The sequence below is a fragment of the Vicugna pacos genome, chromosome 9 (genome assembly GCF_048564905.1).
Source record: "Vicugna pacos chromosome 9, VicPac4, whole genome shotgun sequence".
NCBI lineage: Eukaryota > Metazoa > Chordata > Mammalia > Artiodactyla > Camelidae > Vicugna > Vicugna pacos.
In genome coordinates this window covers 64,493,738-64,510,458 of record NC_132995.1, presented here as the reverse complement: position 1 = coordinate 64,510,458, position 16,721 = coordinate 64,493,738, and the positions used below count along the sequence as shown (strand labels likewise).

At 41.6% G+C, this 16,721-nt stretch overlaps 1 protein-coding gene across 7 annotated transcripts in view; it reads right to left on the bottom strand.

Moving 5' to 3' along the window:
- VAV3 (vav guanine nucleotide exchange factor 3) overlaps nucleotides 1-16,721 on the bottom strand; it is a 387,336-nt gene that overhangs the window by 255,621 nt on the left and 114,994 nt on the right. For all 7 annotated transcript variants that reach the window (XM_072968102.1, XM_072968098.1, XM_072968101.1 and 4 more), the window contains one exon: nucleotides 398-514. In XM_072968102.1, coding sequence (XP_072824203.1) covers nucleotides 398-457 — 60 coding nt within the window. In that variant the 5' untranslated portion in view covers nucleotides 458-514. The remainder of the gene's footprint in view (nucleotides 1-397; nucleotides 515-16,721) is intronic.

Here is a 16,721-nt window from a genome sequence, read left to right as displayed (position 1 = left end):
AGATGCCTTTCAGGTATGGAGAGGACTGGAGGGGAGGGAAGGAATACTGGTCCTCAGACATGTCAGCCCAACAAACTCTGAACGATGAAAAACAGTAGTCCTGCCCTCCGACATAACTAACAGGAGAAGTTAACTCTGGATAAAAGAGTCCCCTTATATTGCTTTAAATTAAAAAAATTAACATTCTAATCTCATGTGGACGTTTGTTGCTGCTATTGGTTTTTTGGGGGGGTTTGGGGGGGTTTTTTTTGGCCAAGCCACTCATACGTGAAATGTAATAACTACATAATACTGACACTGAGGCCACCTGAGTCACATGCCCACTTCAGTATAGGAAACAACAGTATTTGATAAAATGTTCTCCACTTAAAATACATAAAAAAGAAAATGTAATTACCTTTCCAAAATCACGAACATCAAACAGGTCAAACGCCTCGAAGAGTTCACTCTTTCTCATTCCAAATGTCTCGCAACAGGCCGTGAGGAATGTCCTTATGTTCTTCAAACAGAGAAACTGAGGAATGGGAAACAGCTGTTAGTACACGGTGACTCCTTCTGAACGCTACCTGTCCTCTGCCACACCCGCAGTGCCGGGAAGATGACGAGCAAGAGCCCACCCGCTCTGGAGGCTGTTTTCCATGACTCCTTCCACTTTCCCGCACTGATGACCCACTCCCGCCCCAGCACCGGCGACTCGGCTGTGAACAAGGCAGACGAAGCCTGCCCTCGAGACACTCACGTTCTCCTAAGAGGCGGCAGACGAGAACAAGCTCAGCAACCAAAACAAACAAGGACATGTCTTCATTTTCACGTGGTGGTCGGTACAACAGAGAACAGTGAAGCCAGGAGGAGGGGTCCGGAGGGCCGGCGGGTGTGCAGCAGAGGGACTCCAACGGGATGGTGGGAGAAGGTGCCGGTGAGACGAGGACAGATAAGCAGAGATTCGAAGGTGGTGAAGGAGCAAGCCATGCAGAGTTACAGGACCAACCGCTCAGCTGAAAGCAGCACCCCGTGCCGGGGTCTCTAGCAGAAGTGTCTGAGGACGGGGCCATGCGGCCAGAGCAGAGCGGGTGACAAGGAGAAAGGTAGGAGGTGAGCCAGAAAGGTAATCAGGTCAGATGACGGAGAACCCTGTTGGACAGGCTTTTGCTCTGACTGCGATGGGAAGTCACTGGAGGGCTTGGCATGGAGTCGGGTTACCATCCCATGTTTTAAAAGGGTCTTTCAGGCTGCTCTCCCGACTCTAGACGGAAAGGGGCAGGAGCACGGACGGAGGCAGGAGAACCAGACAGGAGGCTCGTACAGTAACCTGGATGAGAGACAACCCTGGGAAGACGGGGCGTTCAATTGTGACCCTGTTAAACTTGAGATGCCCCATCATCCAATGGGACACAGGGCAGCAGACAACTGGATATAAGCCTGTACTCTAGACTTAAATTTCAGGGTCTTCAGAGTATACAAAACATTTTAAACTATGACATTGTTTGGGAGAGGGCGAGAGGAGGAGAGGACCTGAAGCCAAATACTCTTAGATCAGGAAAAGAGGAGGAGCCCACAAAGAGGCTGAGAAAAGAGGGACCAGGGCAGAAGGAGACCAACCAGGGGAACAGGTTTTCCCTGAAGCCAATTAAGAAGGTATTTCTAGGAAGAAGGAGTGATAAGTTGTGACAGCTGCTGCTGCTGCTGCTGCTCAAATAAGACAGTGGCCAAGTGCTGTCCGTGGAATCTGGCTGCGTGAAGGTCATGGGTGCACCTCGACAAAAGCAGATTCCATGTGGAGGATGGGGTTGGGGCACAAAGGCTGCGTGAAGCAGCTTCAGGAGACCACGGGAAGAGAGAAAGTCAAGTAGAATATAGACTCTTAGGAGTTTTGCTGCAAGAGGCTTGAGGAGGTAATCAGAGAGAGAGTTTTTTAACAAGGAAAGCTGTTACAACACGTTCCTGTTCTGACGGGAATAACTTGATAGAGAGAAAGATGGTCATGCAAGGAAGAGGGACAGTCACTTAAATAAAGTTCTTGAGTAGGCAAAGGGGAAGGGTCTGGTGCTCAGGCGGAGAAGCTGACCTTGGAGAACACACTCAGCTCACTGACACTAAAGGGTTAAGAGGGAAGGCAGATATTACAACTTAACCAACAGAATTGACTCACAGTATCTAAGACATAGAGCCACCTAAGCAAAGTACACACATGCTCTGACAGTGAATTTCAGAAGTATTAGCTACAATGGCACACATAAAAATAAAATTATTAACCTCTAATAAGTGAGAAACCAATTAGCTATTTATTCCATCTTCCCTTTTTTCTAAAGCACCGTCAACATTTTACTTTGTTGTTTTGTTTTCCATCTTGGTTTGTTTTTTAATTTGCAGAAAGCACATTTTACTTCCTCTGCTTTGGGAACATTCAGATTTTTCATGGGCTTAACTCAGATGCAGCTTTACCCTTTACAGGAATCATTCTTGGAGGCTTAAATATTTCAGGAGGGATTAAAACCACCGGGGAAGCATCATAAACCCTTTGAAGCACAAAGGCAGCAGCCAATCGCACATGCTGTTACTGCTTTCACTTTAAAAAATTCATAAGAGAACTTTACGACACAGAATCACTCTGCATGGAGCTCTTTCACATAGAATTGCTTATTTACAGATTAAAAGCCTTGCATTCTGCCAAGACAGACAATAATTACTCTCTTGGGGATTATGCAACAGCTCTCTTGCAATATTTTTTACATAATTAAGTGCCCAACTCATCGCTCACCAAGGAACAAAGCATAATTGCACATAAGATCTTGCACCAAACTCAAATTATCCCCCCATACAGGAAAAGCTACAGTAGACTTCCATCCAAGGGCTCTGATCACCAATTCAGAAAAGTTTTATTACTGAAAGGTAAAACATAAATATATATGAAATGTAGTCACTATTACATGTATTCAAGAGAAGACTGAAAAACAGGCCATCCCCTTACTTCTGGAATAAATCTTAACCTTATTTGCCCCCTTTACTAATCCAACTCTATTCAATTAATTTCACAAATATTTACTGGATTTGAAAAACATCGCTGGTGCGCTCTCACATTTCCAGACAATCAACAAGTTTGGTCATCCCTTTATTGGTGTGTTTTTTCAGTCAACAGCTTCTGACTGCCTACTGGGAATGCTAAAAATGGGTAAGACAGGTTCTGCCCCAGGCTTCTCTGTGAATCGTAGCTGGAGATTTTCATCGCTACCCCAAGTTTGGCTAATAACCCTAGGATCACACTTCCCTTGATGGTTTGGACCAAGTCCAGGAACAGAGATAAGGCATGGAGGAAGGGGGCCCTGATATCATTCCAGAAGCCCTGGGCCTGCCCACGCCAAGACTTTTGCTTTGTTTTCCTCATGTTCAACTTTCTTTTTCCAGTTTCTTTTATTTAAAAGAAAATTTCCAACCAAAAAAAAAGAGTTGGGAGAATAGTACCACATACACTCCATTTACTCAACAACTATAACTTACTACTGTATGTGCTTTTGTGTGGCAACCATCTCTCTATTTATTTATAAAAAATTTTGCTGGAGCACGGGGAAGTAAGCTGCAGACATCGTGGCACTCCACTCCCAAATAACTCAACAGGCATCTCCTAAGAATAAGGATATTTTCCTATATGCCCGCAATACCACTAACACACCCGAGAAAATTAACAGTAATTCTATATTATCTAATATCCATCCCATATTCAGATTTCCTTGATTGCCCACCCAGCATCTTTTCCACTATCCCCTGCCCCACCCAATCGAGGATCCAATTCAGTTTCACCCATTACATTTGGTTGCTTTATCTTTGCAATTTCTTTTAATCTAAAAATACTGCTGCCTTTTTTTTTTTTTTCTAAATGACACCGACTGTTTGAAGAGTCTAGACCTGGGTATTTTATAGAATGTCCCACATTCTGCATTTGTCTGATTATTTCTTCCTGGTATTACTAATGTTCCTCCATTACTTGTATTTCCTATGAACCAAAGCTAAGTCTAGATGGAAGTTAAACAGAAAAGAGCAAAAATACTTTATACTGTGACCTTCCTATCTCATCATGCCAGAAGGCACAAAATGTTAGATTATCCCATTATTAATGACAGTAAGCTTGATCACCTGGTTAAGATGGTTATTGCCACATCTCTCTATTGTAAAGGAACATGTTCCCCTTTACATCAGCAAAGCCTGGGGATGATAATTTGTTACCATGTGGCTGTCCCATTTCCCAATAACTTCATGGATTTTGCCTCCACTGATAACCCTTGCTTCAATTGTTCCTTTCAGGGCTGTAGTATATTATTCCTTCCATACTTACTAGCTGGCATTCTTACCAAAAGAAGAGCTTCTGCTGCCCTCACCCCACCTTTTTTTTTCCTTCTCTCTGCTCAAGTTCTTTTGTCCAAACAGTTCCGTTTCAATTTATATGATAAACGGTATTTAGAAACCAAAGTCTGAGCACCAGGCTGCTCCCAGATTACATGAGCCAGTTAAATCAACAGAACCAGTAACTCCACCCTTCACTTAAGCAATCCATCACTTGCAACAGAAACAGTTAATGCAAAAACAGTTAATGCAAATGGCCTAACTGATGAACTGCTCAGAAAATCCTATAGCTTTCTTTGCAGAATGCCTAATAATCCAAACCTTATCCCACTTTGCTAAGAAGGAGAGAACTTGAGCTCACTGAAGACTGATGAACACGAGTTTGTTTTATGCCTAGAGATATTACTGGTGTTTGGACACTGCATTATTTCAGTGCAAGTCTAAATTCTTAAAGGTTACAGCCATCTGACAGTCCTTTGTATCACCTGCAGTAGCTTACAACCTTCAGACCTGGTTTATGACTCTCAAAAACAATATACATCTCATTATTTCATAACAATAACTTATGTCTGACCAAAAGTTATACAACTTTGCTAAATCATCTTGTTTCTTTATAAGAGACAACTTTAAGATTTTTTTTTTTAGAATTTGGGATTAGGATTTTAGAAATCAGAATTGAATAATTTTAGGATTTTTAAAATATTAAATATATCCATACATGATAGTTACCAAAATCAAGGATATAAAAAAAAAGTCTAAATAGCATTTTCTCATTTAACAAGTATTAACAAGGTAACTGTTATGTACCAGGCATCATAAAACTTCATAAAACATCCCCTCATTGGGTACTGAGTTATTAACTTATTAAACAGAGGTTAAGTGGATAAAACTGCCAAGAACTGAGCATTTAAAAATGCAAATATGGCCCAAACTCTGCTCTCAAAAGGGATATCCTAGTCAGGCAGAGCTTACAGAACACAATGCGAACACATGTGAACACAATGATGTGGCAACTGCTATGAGGAAGGCACTCAGGTTCCTCGAGAGCCCTGGAGTCTCAGAGACAGCCCTCCGGAGTGAGGAATAGATGGGACCCTGAAGGTTGGGCAGGAGCCAGCTACAGAAGGAGGAGTGGCTGGTGTTCAGGGAAGGGAGAGGAAACTGCCAGACTCGGTGCGAGGCCATCCCAGGTAATCAGCCCAGTAGGCACATGAGGACAGGACGAGACGAAGAACGGACTAGTGGGGCAGTGGACGTGGTTCAGAACAGACACAACGCTCTGGGGGAGCAGTGAGAGCAGGGCTGGACAGGGGAGCTGGGACCTACCCAAAGCCAGAGGATGTGGGCTTTATCCTAGAAGAAACGTTAGGTTAAAGGGTTTTAAGTTAGAGAGTGAAATACTCACTTTAGCATTTTCTGACTACTGTTGTAGTAATTTTTTAGTGCTTGCTATGTACCAAGCACTATACTAAATGTTTATGTCATTCAATCCTCGTAACAGCACAATCAGGAAAGATTGGTTTTCTTTTTCATACAGAATGAAGCTTAGCCATTTATCCAAGTTTATGTAACTGCATTTGCCAAAGTAATGGAGTCATAATTCAAATCCAGGATCCTGGCTACAGAGCTGACATCCTTAGCTACCACGTTATACTTGCTCCACTGTGCAGTGTGCAGAATTAACTGTCTTTTTCTCTTTATTAGGGAGATTATGCAGAGTAAGTAAGAATAGGATGCTGTCATATCCATTAAAAGAAAAAAATGTTGATTTTTACTAGGATGGAAGAAGGAGAAAAGGAAAAAACTCAAGGACGTTAACACGGAAATACCCAGTGACTGACTGAATATGGGCGAGGTGGGAAGAGTGGGAGAGAAAAGAACTAAGCAGCACACCCACAGCTCCATCTTGGGCATGCATGGACCATGGGAGCATCCCCTGAAAATGGTAACTTAGCAAGTCAGAGAACAGGGTCTGTGAAAAGGGGCCACACATTGAGTTAATATTTGGCTTCATGTGGAAAGGTCCCGTGATGAGGTACTACATAGCCTCTCCTTCAGGTCTAGCCAGTGACAAGTGACACATTCCAGTAACACAGACTCCAGTCTTCAGCCATCGTGCTTGCCCTCTCTGCCCCTTCCGAAATACATAAACAGCTTGCTCACTTATTACAGGTTGAAGAATTAAAATGTTACAAAAGCACTCAATATAGATGCAGATAACCTTCAAAGAAGGAAATTGGACACCATCAAGGTCTAAGACACTCTAAAATTTATACATCAGGCCAGAGCTCTCTGGATTACAAAATGTTTCAAGACAGCTATCACAACAGACAAAGCTAAGTGGCTTTTCAAGGTGCAGCCTCTTCATCGTGACCACTTCAACGCTAAGGATCCTTACGTTACAGAAAGGAAACGTGTAAAAGTCAGGCTGCTCAAGTTCACTCTACAAGGCTGAAAGCCTCTTGTTCCCTCTAATCCTTTTATAAAGGGTATGGTTTCCCTTTCCTCCGTGTGTGTAGAAACCATTTTGACTTTTCTAATGACATGAATGCAAATAGCATCGCTTCCCTTTTCTTATTTGAAAGAATAAACATACTTCTCTAAAACCGTTAGCAATAATGGACTCGCGTTAACCAAGGCTACGTAACAGGAAAAACCTCCACAGCTCATTGTGAAATGAGCTATTTCAATCCCAACTGAGAAATGGTATCTTGTGGCAAGGTCAACGATTTCTAATCCAGCTTCACAGCCACGGAGGCTGGCTGACTTACTGCAATCTTTCTTCACAAGGACTGCCAACAGCTAGGCTGTTAGATAAAGAAGGAAGTCTTCAGGGGTCCCACTTCTGGGTGGGACACTCATTATCCCATTTGAAGGAAAGACTCTGAATTTGAGAGTTTGGCATCATTCAAATTATGAGTGACCATTAACAGGCTGATTGACGATTGCTGAAAAGCACAGCAGAGACCACTCGACGAAGCCCACCTACAAATATTAAGGTGTAAGAAGAGCTTTCCTTCTCAGCTGAGCCTCAGCCTAGACTTCATGAAGTCTCCGGAGTACCCTGCCATTCAGACTCCTCCCCAGCCCTCTCCAAAGGGCAGTCATCCTCCGTGGAACTAGCAGGCAGGAAGGCACAGAAGGGAAAAATTAGTAAATCAAGTTTCTCCCTTCCTGGGGTTTTCTATTTCTGTCTCTTTCACCATATCTTGCCCCCCTCCCCTCTTCATCTGACTTTTAAAATTAGGTCAGCTAAATCTTACATCTTTTGGGACAAAAATTTTTTTAAAGAAAAGATGGATAATTTTTATTTGTACAAGGTGGGGATCTCATTTGTCCCTTTCCCTTGTAAGTCACTGGGTCCCAGCAGAGCACCACTGTTCTATGAAGAAATCATATCTACAGATGCCTTCTGAATAATTATAAAATAATTATGTTACACTCAGCATCAATTCAGGACTGCACAATATCTTCGCTTTTCCTCTTGGTCCTATTATTATAAATAAATGAAGACTCTAAAGGACACTGAGGGAATAAGGCCAGAAATGCATAAAGGCTGTTTTTTAGCTCCAATTCTGTGCCCAAATCACTACACTAAAACTCCCCTATTCTGAGTAACTAAAAGCCAATAATTCCATTCTGATTTCTGTCCAGGCTGCAACTCATTTTTAGATGATAAAAAATTAATTACTTAATCAAAAATATAATAATTTAATAACATTTAAAATTAGTTTTTTTCACTTTCTCCAATGATAAAGTGCTTTTATGGATTTTGTGTATATACTGAAATAACTAAGCTTACAAGTGTAGGTCTACGTTGTAAAAACCCACGCAACTTACTCCAGAGTACGTGGCTCACACCTATGATAAAACTATCTTGACTACATCTGTTTGCCCAACTACTGCTACAAGAAATAAACATTTTTGAGAGTCGAGACTGCCTGTATTTCATCTATGCATCCCCACAGCTTTGATAATGGACACATTTTTTAATAAATTGATGGATGAATGATGATGCAGTGTATCTGTATAAAAAAATAAATACTCCTCCTTTGTAGCCAGCGAGCTCATACTGAAATTTTACATTAAATTGCCATTGTATACTCTTACTTACATGTTAGTACATCAGTGTATCTTTGTTATCAAATTACCTCAAAAACCTTCTTAGTAGTTAGTTATGCTAATAATTATAAATAAAATAAGAACTTTAAATTATTAAGCAGTTAGGTTCATAAGCAGCATCTGTGTTGCCAGCCTCTGGTGTATATTCTGCTAATTGATGTTCAGGGTCCCTGGCCAGCTGTCACCATCACACACACACGCACACACACACTCTGCTGCTCTCAAAAGCTCTCGTCCTCACAAGGAGCACCATACGCCTCTCCCTTGGCAGGAATTTAGACCCTCAGTTTCAAAGGCTTTCTGTCAACTCCAGCATTAGCCCTTGGACTCAGAAAAGGTTAACCAATAGCATCTTTAATCCTCCTTATGCGTTTCTAGTCTTTGCACTAAAAAGCTGAATGCTTCGGAAGTGCAGATGTCAAAATGAGCCTGAGACATCTATTTTCCTACGTTCATTAACCTGCTAATGAAAGCAACACATGCTACCACCTTTAATGAGAAAAAGCAACACTCAACCATCTTGGTGTTTGGAACACAGCTAGCCTGAAACACACTAACAATGGCCCAGTCTACATTCCAGAGAAGCCTGGCTTGCAAGGTTCCCTACTGTAAGTAACAGAAAAACAGGCATTTCTTTCTACGTAGGCCATTAAGGGACAGCAGAATGCAGGAGCTGAAAGTCAGGATCTCGATACTGGTGGGAGCAGTAAGGGCAATAGTGGCAGCGACAGCAATGATGAAAGGAGAGTGGAAGCCGTGGGAGTGGCAGTGGGGGTGGTGGCATCGGCTGCTGATGCAAACATGGGGGTGAAAATCAGAATCTCACACGCCCACCTCAAGGTGAGAGATGGACTTCCCTTCCTAGGCAGAGGATCTCAGAACAACACACCGGCCCAGAAAGCCACTCCTGGGAAGCAGGGAGTGAGAGCCATCATGACTGGGTTACCCCAGAAGGAGGGCAGCTGTGGTGGTTCCTCATTACAATGTTCAATATGAGGGGCAACCTTGTGGTGACACAAATTTCTGTTGCTTTTAGAGATGTACCTTAGAAAGCCATTAATCCACAGAATGGGAACAAGGTTTAGTGTGTATGAGTCTGATCTCAAAGGAAAAGAGCAGAATGCAAATGGAGATGGGGGGGTCTGACTGCGAGGGACCCACGTCCCTCCGAGCAGGCAGCAGCCCGGGGAGGAGGCGGCCGCAGAACTCCCACTTCACTGAAGCACGACCCCCACCTCTCCACCGCTGCCACCTGGCCCACTGCTGCCCGTGCGCCACCCCGTGCACCTCGCTCCATGGCGTGGCCAGAGCAGGACTGCGTAGCAGGAGGTACCAAAGGAAAGCAAAGTATGGAGGGGCGGGGGCTAGGGGTATCCAGCCTGGTGGTAGAGCACATGCTTGGTGTGCACAAGGTCCTGGGCTCAATCCCCAGTGCCTCCATTAAGGGAAACATAAAAATAAGAAAAGAAAAGAAAATGCATATCTAACTCAAAAAAAAAAAAAGTGGAGGGTGGAGGGGTGGGTATGCCTGAGTCTCTCCTCAGTGACTACCTTCCACTCCATGGGGTGGGGACTATTATAATTACCACTTACAGAGGAGGCACAGAGAGTCAAATAATTGGCCCTAAGTCACCTGGTCAGTAAGTGGGAAAGCAAGTTTCATAGCCAGGTTGCTGGCTCCAAAGACCATGCCTCTGACAGCTTTGGCATCCTGTCTCCCACGAGGGCAGGTGGAGACTCATTCCTCCAAGGAAGTGGCTGAACTGAGTGTCCGAGGATGAACAAAATGTCGTGAGAAATGGTTTGGTGAGAAGCAAAGGCTGGCCTTTCGGAGGAAATGCAGACACTCACATGGCCCCCACGGGTAGTGCAGGCAGGAGAGCACCAGAGAATGAGGCTGGAAGAGTCGCGGGGACCAGATCTCAACAGGAACTGGGAACTCATTTCTCCAAAAGGAAGAGGCAATGCCTCATAATAATGCGTAGGACCCTGCCAACAGCAATGAGCGTGAAAGGGGATGTCCCAGGCGTGGCCCTAAGCACATCCGTGCAGCCAGTAACCCAAGGTCCTGTAGCTCACAAGTAGAACCAGAGCCACTCCCCACCGGCACTCTTCCCCGCCGCGCTGTGGGGCCTCCCTGGGGTGCCGGAGTCGGGAGGCTCCACGGCAGGGTTGGCACCTGCCCACAGGCACCTCTATGTGCCCTAAGGAAAGCCCAGGAGGACATCATCCCGCAGGAAAATATTACAGCCACTTAAACTGTCGGCCTTTCTTCCTTCTCCTTTGCCCCAGAAGTTTTAAGAAATCTAAGAGGATGGCTGAGCTAAGACGGGTTCTGTACAGTGGCTGGTTTCCAAAAAGGCTTTTGTCTTCCCACAAATCATATTCATCTAGGTTTCTATAGACTTTTACTTTCTTCCTTCAATTCTGCCTGTGCTGGGAGCTCTGTCACACTGTTCCCCACAGTTCACTGTCCCTAACACACAACCCAGAGACCACACTTTTGTATTTGCCACTGCACTGCACCAGTATCCAGTATAAACTAAATTAAACAAACAAAACTGTACTTGGGGAAAATTTTTTAAATGAAGATTTTTTTTAAAAAAATACAACAAAAACACACCTGAAAGTACTACATTAACAAATGTTCTACCAACTCTATGTTTTTCTATTCAAAAGCAAGAAAATAAGTACAGTTTGCCTTCCTTAAACACAAGCTATTAAGTTTAAACTAGAAACAGACGGCATATTTGTTAGTGCTTTTTCATGAGTCAAAGACAACTCTCCTTGGAGTTCTGCCTGCAAGGCAAGGCCCTGGGTGGATTCACAGTTCGGGCAGCGTCAGAGCAGAGCCCGGGGCCCTGCCCCGCACTCTGGAAGTTGCACAAGCCCCACCAGTGGGCAGCCATCGTGATGACGGCAGCGGTCACCGGGCAGAATGTTTCAGGAAAGCTCGGGGAAGCTGGTTTTTAACTGAATCACCTCGATCATGGGCTGAACTGAGTACAGTTGACCATTAAACAACATGGGTTTGAGCCCCGCAGGTCCACGTATACAGGGATTTTTTTCAACAGTAAACACAACAGTACTACACCATCCATGGCTGGCTGAATCCGGGGATGTGGAAGAACCTCAGATACAGAAGAAACTCCCAGATGGAGGAACCCGCAGATAAGGAGGGACGACTAGAAGTTACACGTGGATTTCTGACCTCAGGGCGAGTCAGTGCCCCTAACCCACAGATTGTTCAAGGGCCAACAGTACTTTTTTTTTTTTTGGTTATAATAACCTACCAAGTGAATGTTGTCAAAAATAGCAATATCAAGTACATCATAAATAAATTTAGTTTGAGGAAACCCAAATGCTAACATTTTGTTCTTGTATCTCCACAATATTTGCACATCCAAACTACAACTCCCACATTGCCTTTCACACAGAAAATTTTTTTAATTATTTTGCCAGCCTCATGTCTTAGTTTTCAGTTCAAAACCCTCAGTTGCTGTTGACATAAAGCCAGGGACACCAGATACCCAGACATACACCGCAAGCCATCCATGGCTCAGACACATGGGTCTCTCTGATGTCGTGGGACCCTTGCTTTGTTTGACCTCCTTACCAGAATGATATACATTCTAATTTTTCTGGCACATCTTTATTTTTTTCAGTTCATTTTCTGCTTTGTCATTTCTTTGTGTTACAATGAAGTGGGAAAGCCACATTGTTAAATTTGAAACAATTACCAATTTTATAAAATACCAGATTAACCTCTAGCCAGTCTGTTCATCTCAAAATTTTTGGAGTCTTTTTTTTCTTTTTTTTTTGTAAACTATCCTTAGGAGCATACTTAAGAATATTGTGTTAATTCCTGTACATAAAATGAAATGACTAATGGCTGCTTTATAATCTTAGCAACATCATCATACCCACTGGCATAACAAAGTAATACAGAAAACACTGTTATTAACCACATACTGTGATACCATCTTTGTTGAAAGAAGTCATCTGCAGTGCAACTAAAAATGAAGTGTGACAAATTTCCGCAAGTAATTTCAACTTCAGAAGAGAGGCATTTTAGAGAAAAAAAACTTTTCTCTAAAATTAACCCCCAAAATGTTTACATTGCCATTTAGATCAGCAGAATATTTAGCTCGAGACAAAGCAACCTACCTCCCCTTCTTCCTTCCCTCACTCCAAAGGACAACATCGCTTTCCTTTTCCCTCATGCCTTTCAGTAGGCTGCTTCTGCACGCTGAACGGCTTTAAACAAATCTGAACGACTGAATAACTCTGGAACAAAATTATTCTCGTATAGATCGCTGGGTTTTTTGTGCTGAATTACATTTGATTTTCCAACCACATTTCTAACCTCTCTAATTTTAAAAAAATTTTTGTTTATTTAGAACTTCTTTTTTGTTTAGTTTTTTTAGGGGGGGTGGTAATTAGGTTTATTTATTTATTTATTTTAAATGGCTTTTTTTTTTTTTTTTTGACGGAGGTACTGGGAATTGAACCCTGGACCTCCTGCGTGCTAAGCATGTGCTCTACCACTGAGCTATACCGTCTCCCCTCTATTTGTTATTCTATCTGCACTCACACACCCCTCCCAACTTAGCATCATCCCCAAATTTCATGTAAATTGTACTTACCATTTTCGATTTTGTTATCTGACAGAGATTTCTTCATAACTTATGCCCCAGGTGTTAGTGCTGCCCACTGTTTTACAATTTATTTTATTAAAGTTGTAGTTTTTTCTAAGTTAAACAAGGTAGGTGGAATCTGACTAAAATCATTATATTACCAAGAACTGAATTACAGGTCAGATTTTTATCTGACCTATATATGTTATCTGTATGTTTATAAACACACATGCACACACATGATTTTTTTTTCAGTAAATACCACTACTTCTATACAATATTTCCTTCTGGAAATATGAACCAAGTAGAATACTTAACTAAGTAGAAATATGTCCTAATTAAGGAGAGAAAAAGCTCCTTGGTCTTTCCTTTTTCCCACGTTTTTCTTTTCCTTCCAGTAAACTCAGCCATCTCTAAATCCAGGAGATTTGTACTCCGTTTAGAAAACCTGTTACTCAAACACTCACCAATACCTCTCACCATGTTATCACCACACCTATCTTGGGCTCAGTATCAAATTAACAGTGTTTTATTCCCAGTGGCAACAGAAAAATCTAAAAATAAAATAATAAACGGATATTTTAACCCGAGTTGTTAATTTTCACAGCCAGATACCTTCAGTCTTCCTTTTTTTGAGTCAAATCTCCCAGTGAACTTAATTACAATGAATCAAATGTTTTAGCCTACTTCATCACCAACTCTAATAGTATCTTAACGTCTGTGGTCTCAAATCTACAGCCAACTTAGCCTTCATTCCACCCAAAAATTGAAAATGCTTTCAGATCATACAACATAAACAGACTGTACCAGATCATTCTAGAACTGCCTTCCCCCTTAGCAGATGTTTGCAGGTTGTTTTCACAGCAGCAGTAGCTGCCTATTGCTACCTTAACCCTACAAGGCAGTTGTGGAATGGGTTTGTTTAATTTTGTTTTTATCTAACACCAACCGAAATGCTGTGTTACGTGATTTTTGAACAGTCACTTGCAAATGTAGTTCCCTCTGCTTAGAATGGCATTTCCAGTTTTCCCAACACCATTTGCTGAAGAGACTGTCTTTATTCCATTGTATATTCTTGCCTCCTTTGTCGAAGATTAGTTGACCCAAAGTTTGTGGGTTTATTTCTGGGCTCTCTATTCTGTTCCATTGGTCTGTATGTCTGTTTTTGTACCAATATCATTCTGTCTTGATTACTGTAGCTCTTTAGTATTGTCTGAAGTCTGGGAGGGTTATTCCTCCAGCCTCTTTCTTTCTCTTCAGTAATGCTTTGGCAATTCTAGGTCTTTGATGGTTCCATATAAATTTTATTATGATTTGTTCTAGTTCTGTGAAATATGTCCTGGGTAATTTAATGGGGATTGCATTAAATCTGTAGATTGCCTTGAACAGTGTGACCATTTTAACAATATTGATTCTTCCAATCCAGGAGCATGGGATATCTTTACATTTTTTAAAAGTCTTCTTTAATTTCCTTCATCAATGGTTTATAGTTTTCTGTGTATAATTCTTTCACCTCCTTGGTTACATTTATTCCTAGGTATTTTATTACTTTGGGTGATATTTTAAAGGGGATTGTTTCTTTACTTTCTCTTTCTGTTGATTCATCGGTAGTGTAAAGAAGTGCAACTGATTTTTGAACGTTAATCTTGTAACCTGCTACCTTGCTGAATTCTTCGATCAGCTCTAGCAGTTTTTGTGTGGACCTTTTAGGATTTTCCATATATAGTAACATGTCATAGGCATATAGTGACACTTTAACCTCTTCTTTTCCAATTTGGACCCCTTTTATTTCCTCTCTTGCCTGACTGCTGTGGCTAGGACTTCCAAGACTATGTTGAATAAGCGTGGTGATAGTGGGCAGCCTTGTCTTGTCCCAGATTTTAGTGGGAAGCTTTTGAGTTTTTTTACCATTGAGTACTATGCTGGCTGTAGGTTTGTCATATACAGCTTTATTATGTTGAGATATGTTCCCTCTATACCCACTTCGGTGAGAGTTTTTATCATAAACGGGTGTTGAATTTTATTAAATGCTTTTTCTGCATCTATTGAGATGATAATGTGACATGTAAATCAATGAAGCTAGAACACTCCTTTACACCATACACAAAAATTAACTCAAAATGGATCAAAAACTTAAAACATAAGGCAAGATACAATAAGCCTCCTAGAAGAAAATATAGGCAAAACATTATCTCACTTACATCTCAAAAATGTTCTCCTGGAGCAGTCTACGCAAGCAATAGAAATAAAAGCAAGAATAAACAAATGGGACCTAATGAAACTTACAAGTTTCTGCACAGCGAAGGAAACCATAAGTAAAACAAAAAGACAACCTACGGAATGGGAGAAAATTTTTGCAAATGAAACTGACAAAGGCTTGATCTCCAGGATATATAAGCAGCTCATCTGACTTAATAAGAAACAACCAAACAACCCAATCCAAAAATGGGCAAAAGGCCTGAACAAGCCTTTTAAGGAAGAAATACAAATGATCAATAGGCACATGAAAAAATGTTCAAGATCACTAATCATCAGAGAAATGCAAATCAAAACTTCGATGAGGTATCACCTCACACCAGTCAGAATGGCCATCATTCAAAAATCCACAAATGACAAATGCTGGAGAGGCTGTGGAGAAAAGGGAACCCTCCTACACTGCTGGTGGGAATGCAGTTTGGTGCAGCCACTGTGGAAAACAGTATGGAGATTCCTCAAAAGACTGGGAATAGACTTACCATATGACCCAGGAATCCCACTCCTGGGCATATATCCAGAAGGAACCCTACTTCAAAATGACACCTGCACCCCAATGTTCATAGCAGCACTATTTACAATAGCCAAGGCATGGAAACAGCCTAAATGTCCATCAACAGATCACTGGAGAAAGAAGAAGTGGTATATTTATACAATGGAATACTATTCAGCCATAAAAACCGACAACATAACGCCATTTGCAGCAAAATGAATGTTCCTGGAGAATGTCATTCTAAGTGAAGTAAGTCAGAAAGAGAAAGAAAAATACCATATGAGATCACTCATATGCAGAATCTACAAAAAAATAAAAACAAAACAAAACATAAATACAAAACAGAAACAGACTCATAGACAAAGAATACAAACTTGTGGTTGCCAAGGGGGCAGGGAGTGGGAAGGGACAGACTGGGGTTTCAAAATGTAGAACAGATAAACAAGATTATACTGTACAGCACAGAGAAATATATACAAAATCTTATAGTAGCTCACAGAGAAAAAAATGTGACAATGAATAAATACATGAAAAACTGCACTGGAATTTGATGCAACATTGTAAAATGATTGTAACTCAATAAAAAATGTTAAAAAAAAAATAGCATTTCCATAGGAAGACCACTGTCCTAATTTACCACAGATGATCTTTAAGTCCTATTGTCCTGCTGCAATGATAGTGTCCCTGTCACTTAAAAAAAGTTCTTGTTTATATAATAAGTTACATATTCATTCTCCTTCCTCTTCCTACAAGGTCCCTCATCCTTCACAACATCAAATCAGATCACGCTCATGTGTGGTTGTAAGGAAGTCATCTTAGTGAAGTGACTAAGAATGGGTTCAGGGGTCAGAAAGGCCTGAACTCACATGACCTGCCCACTG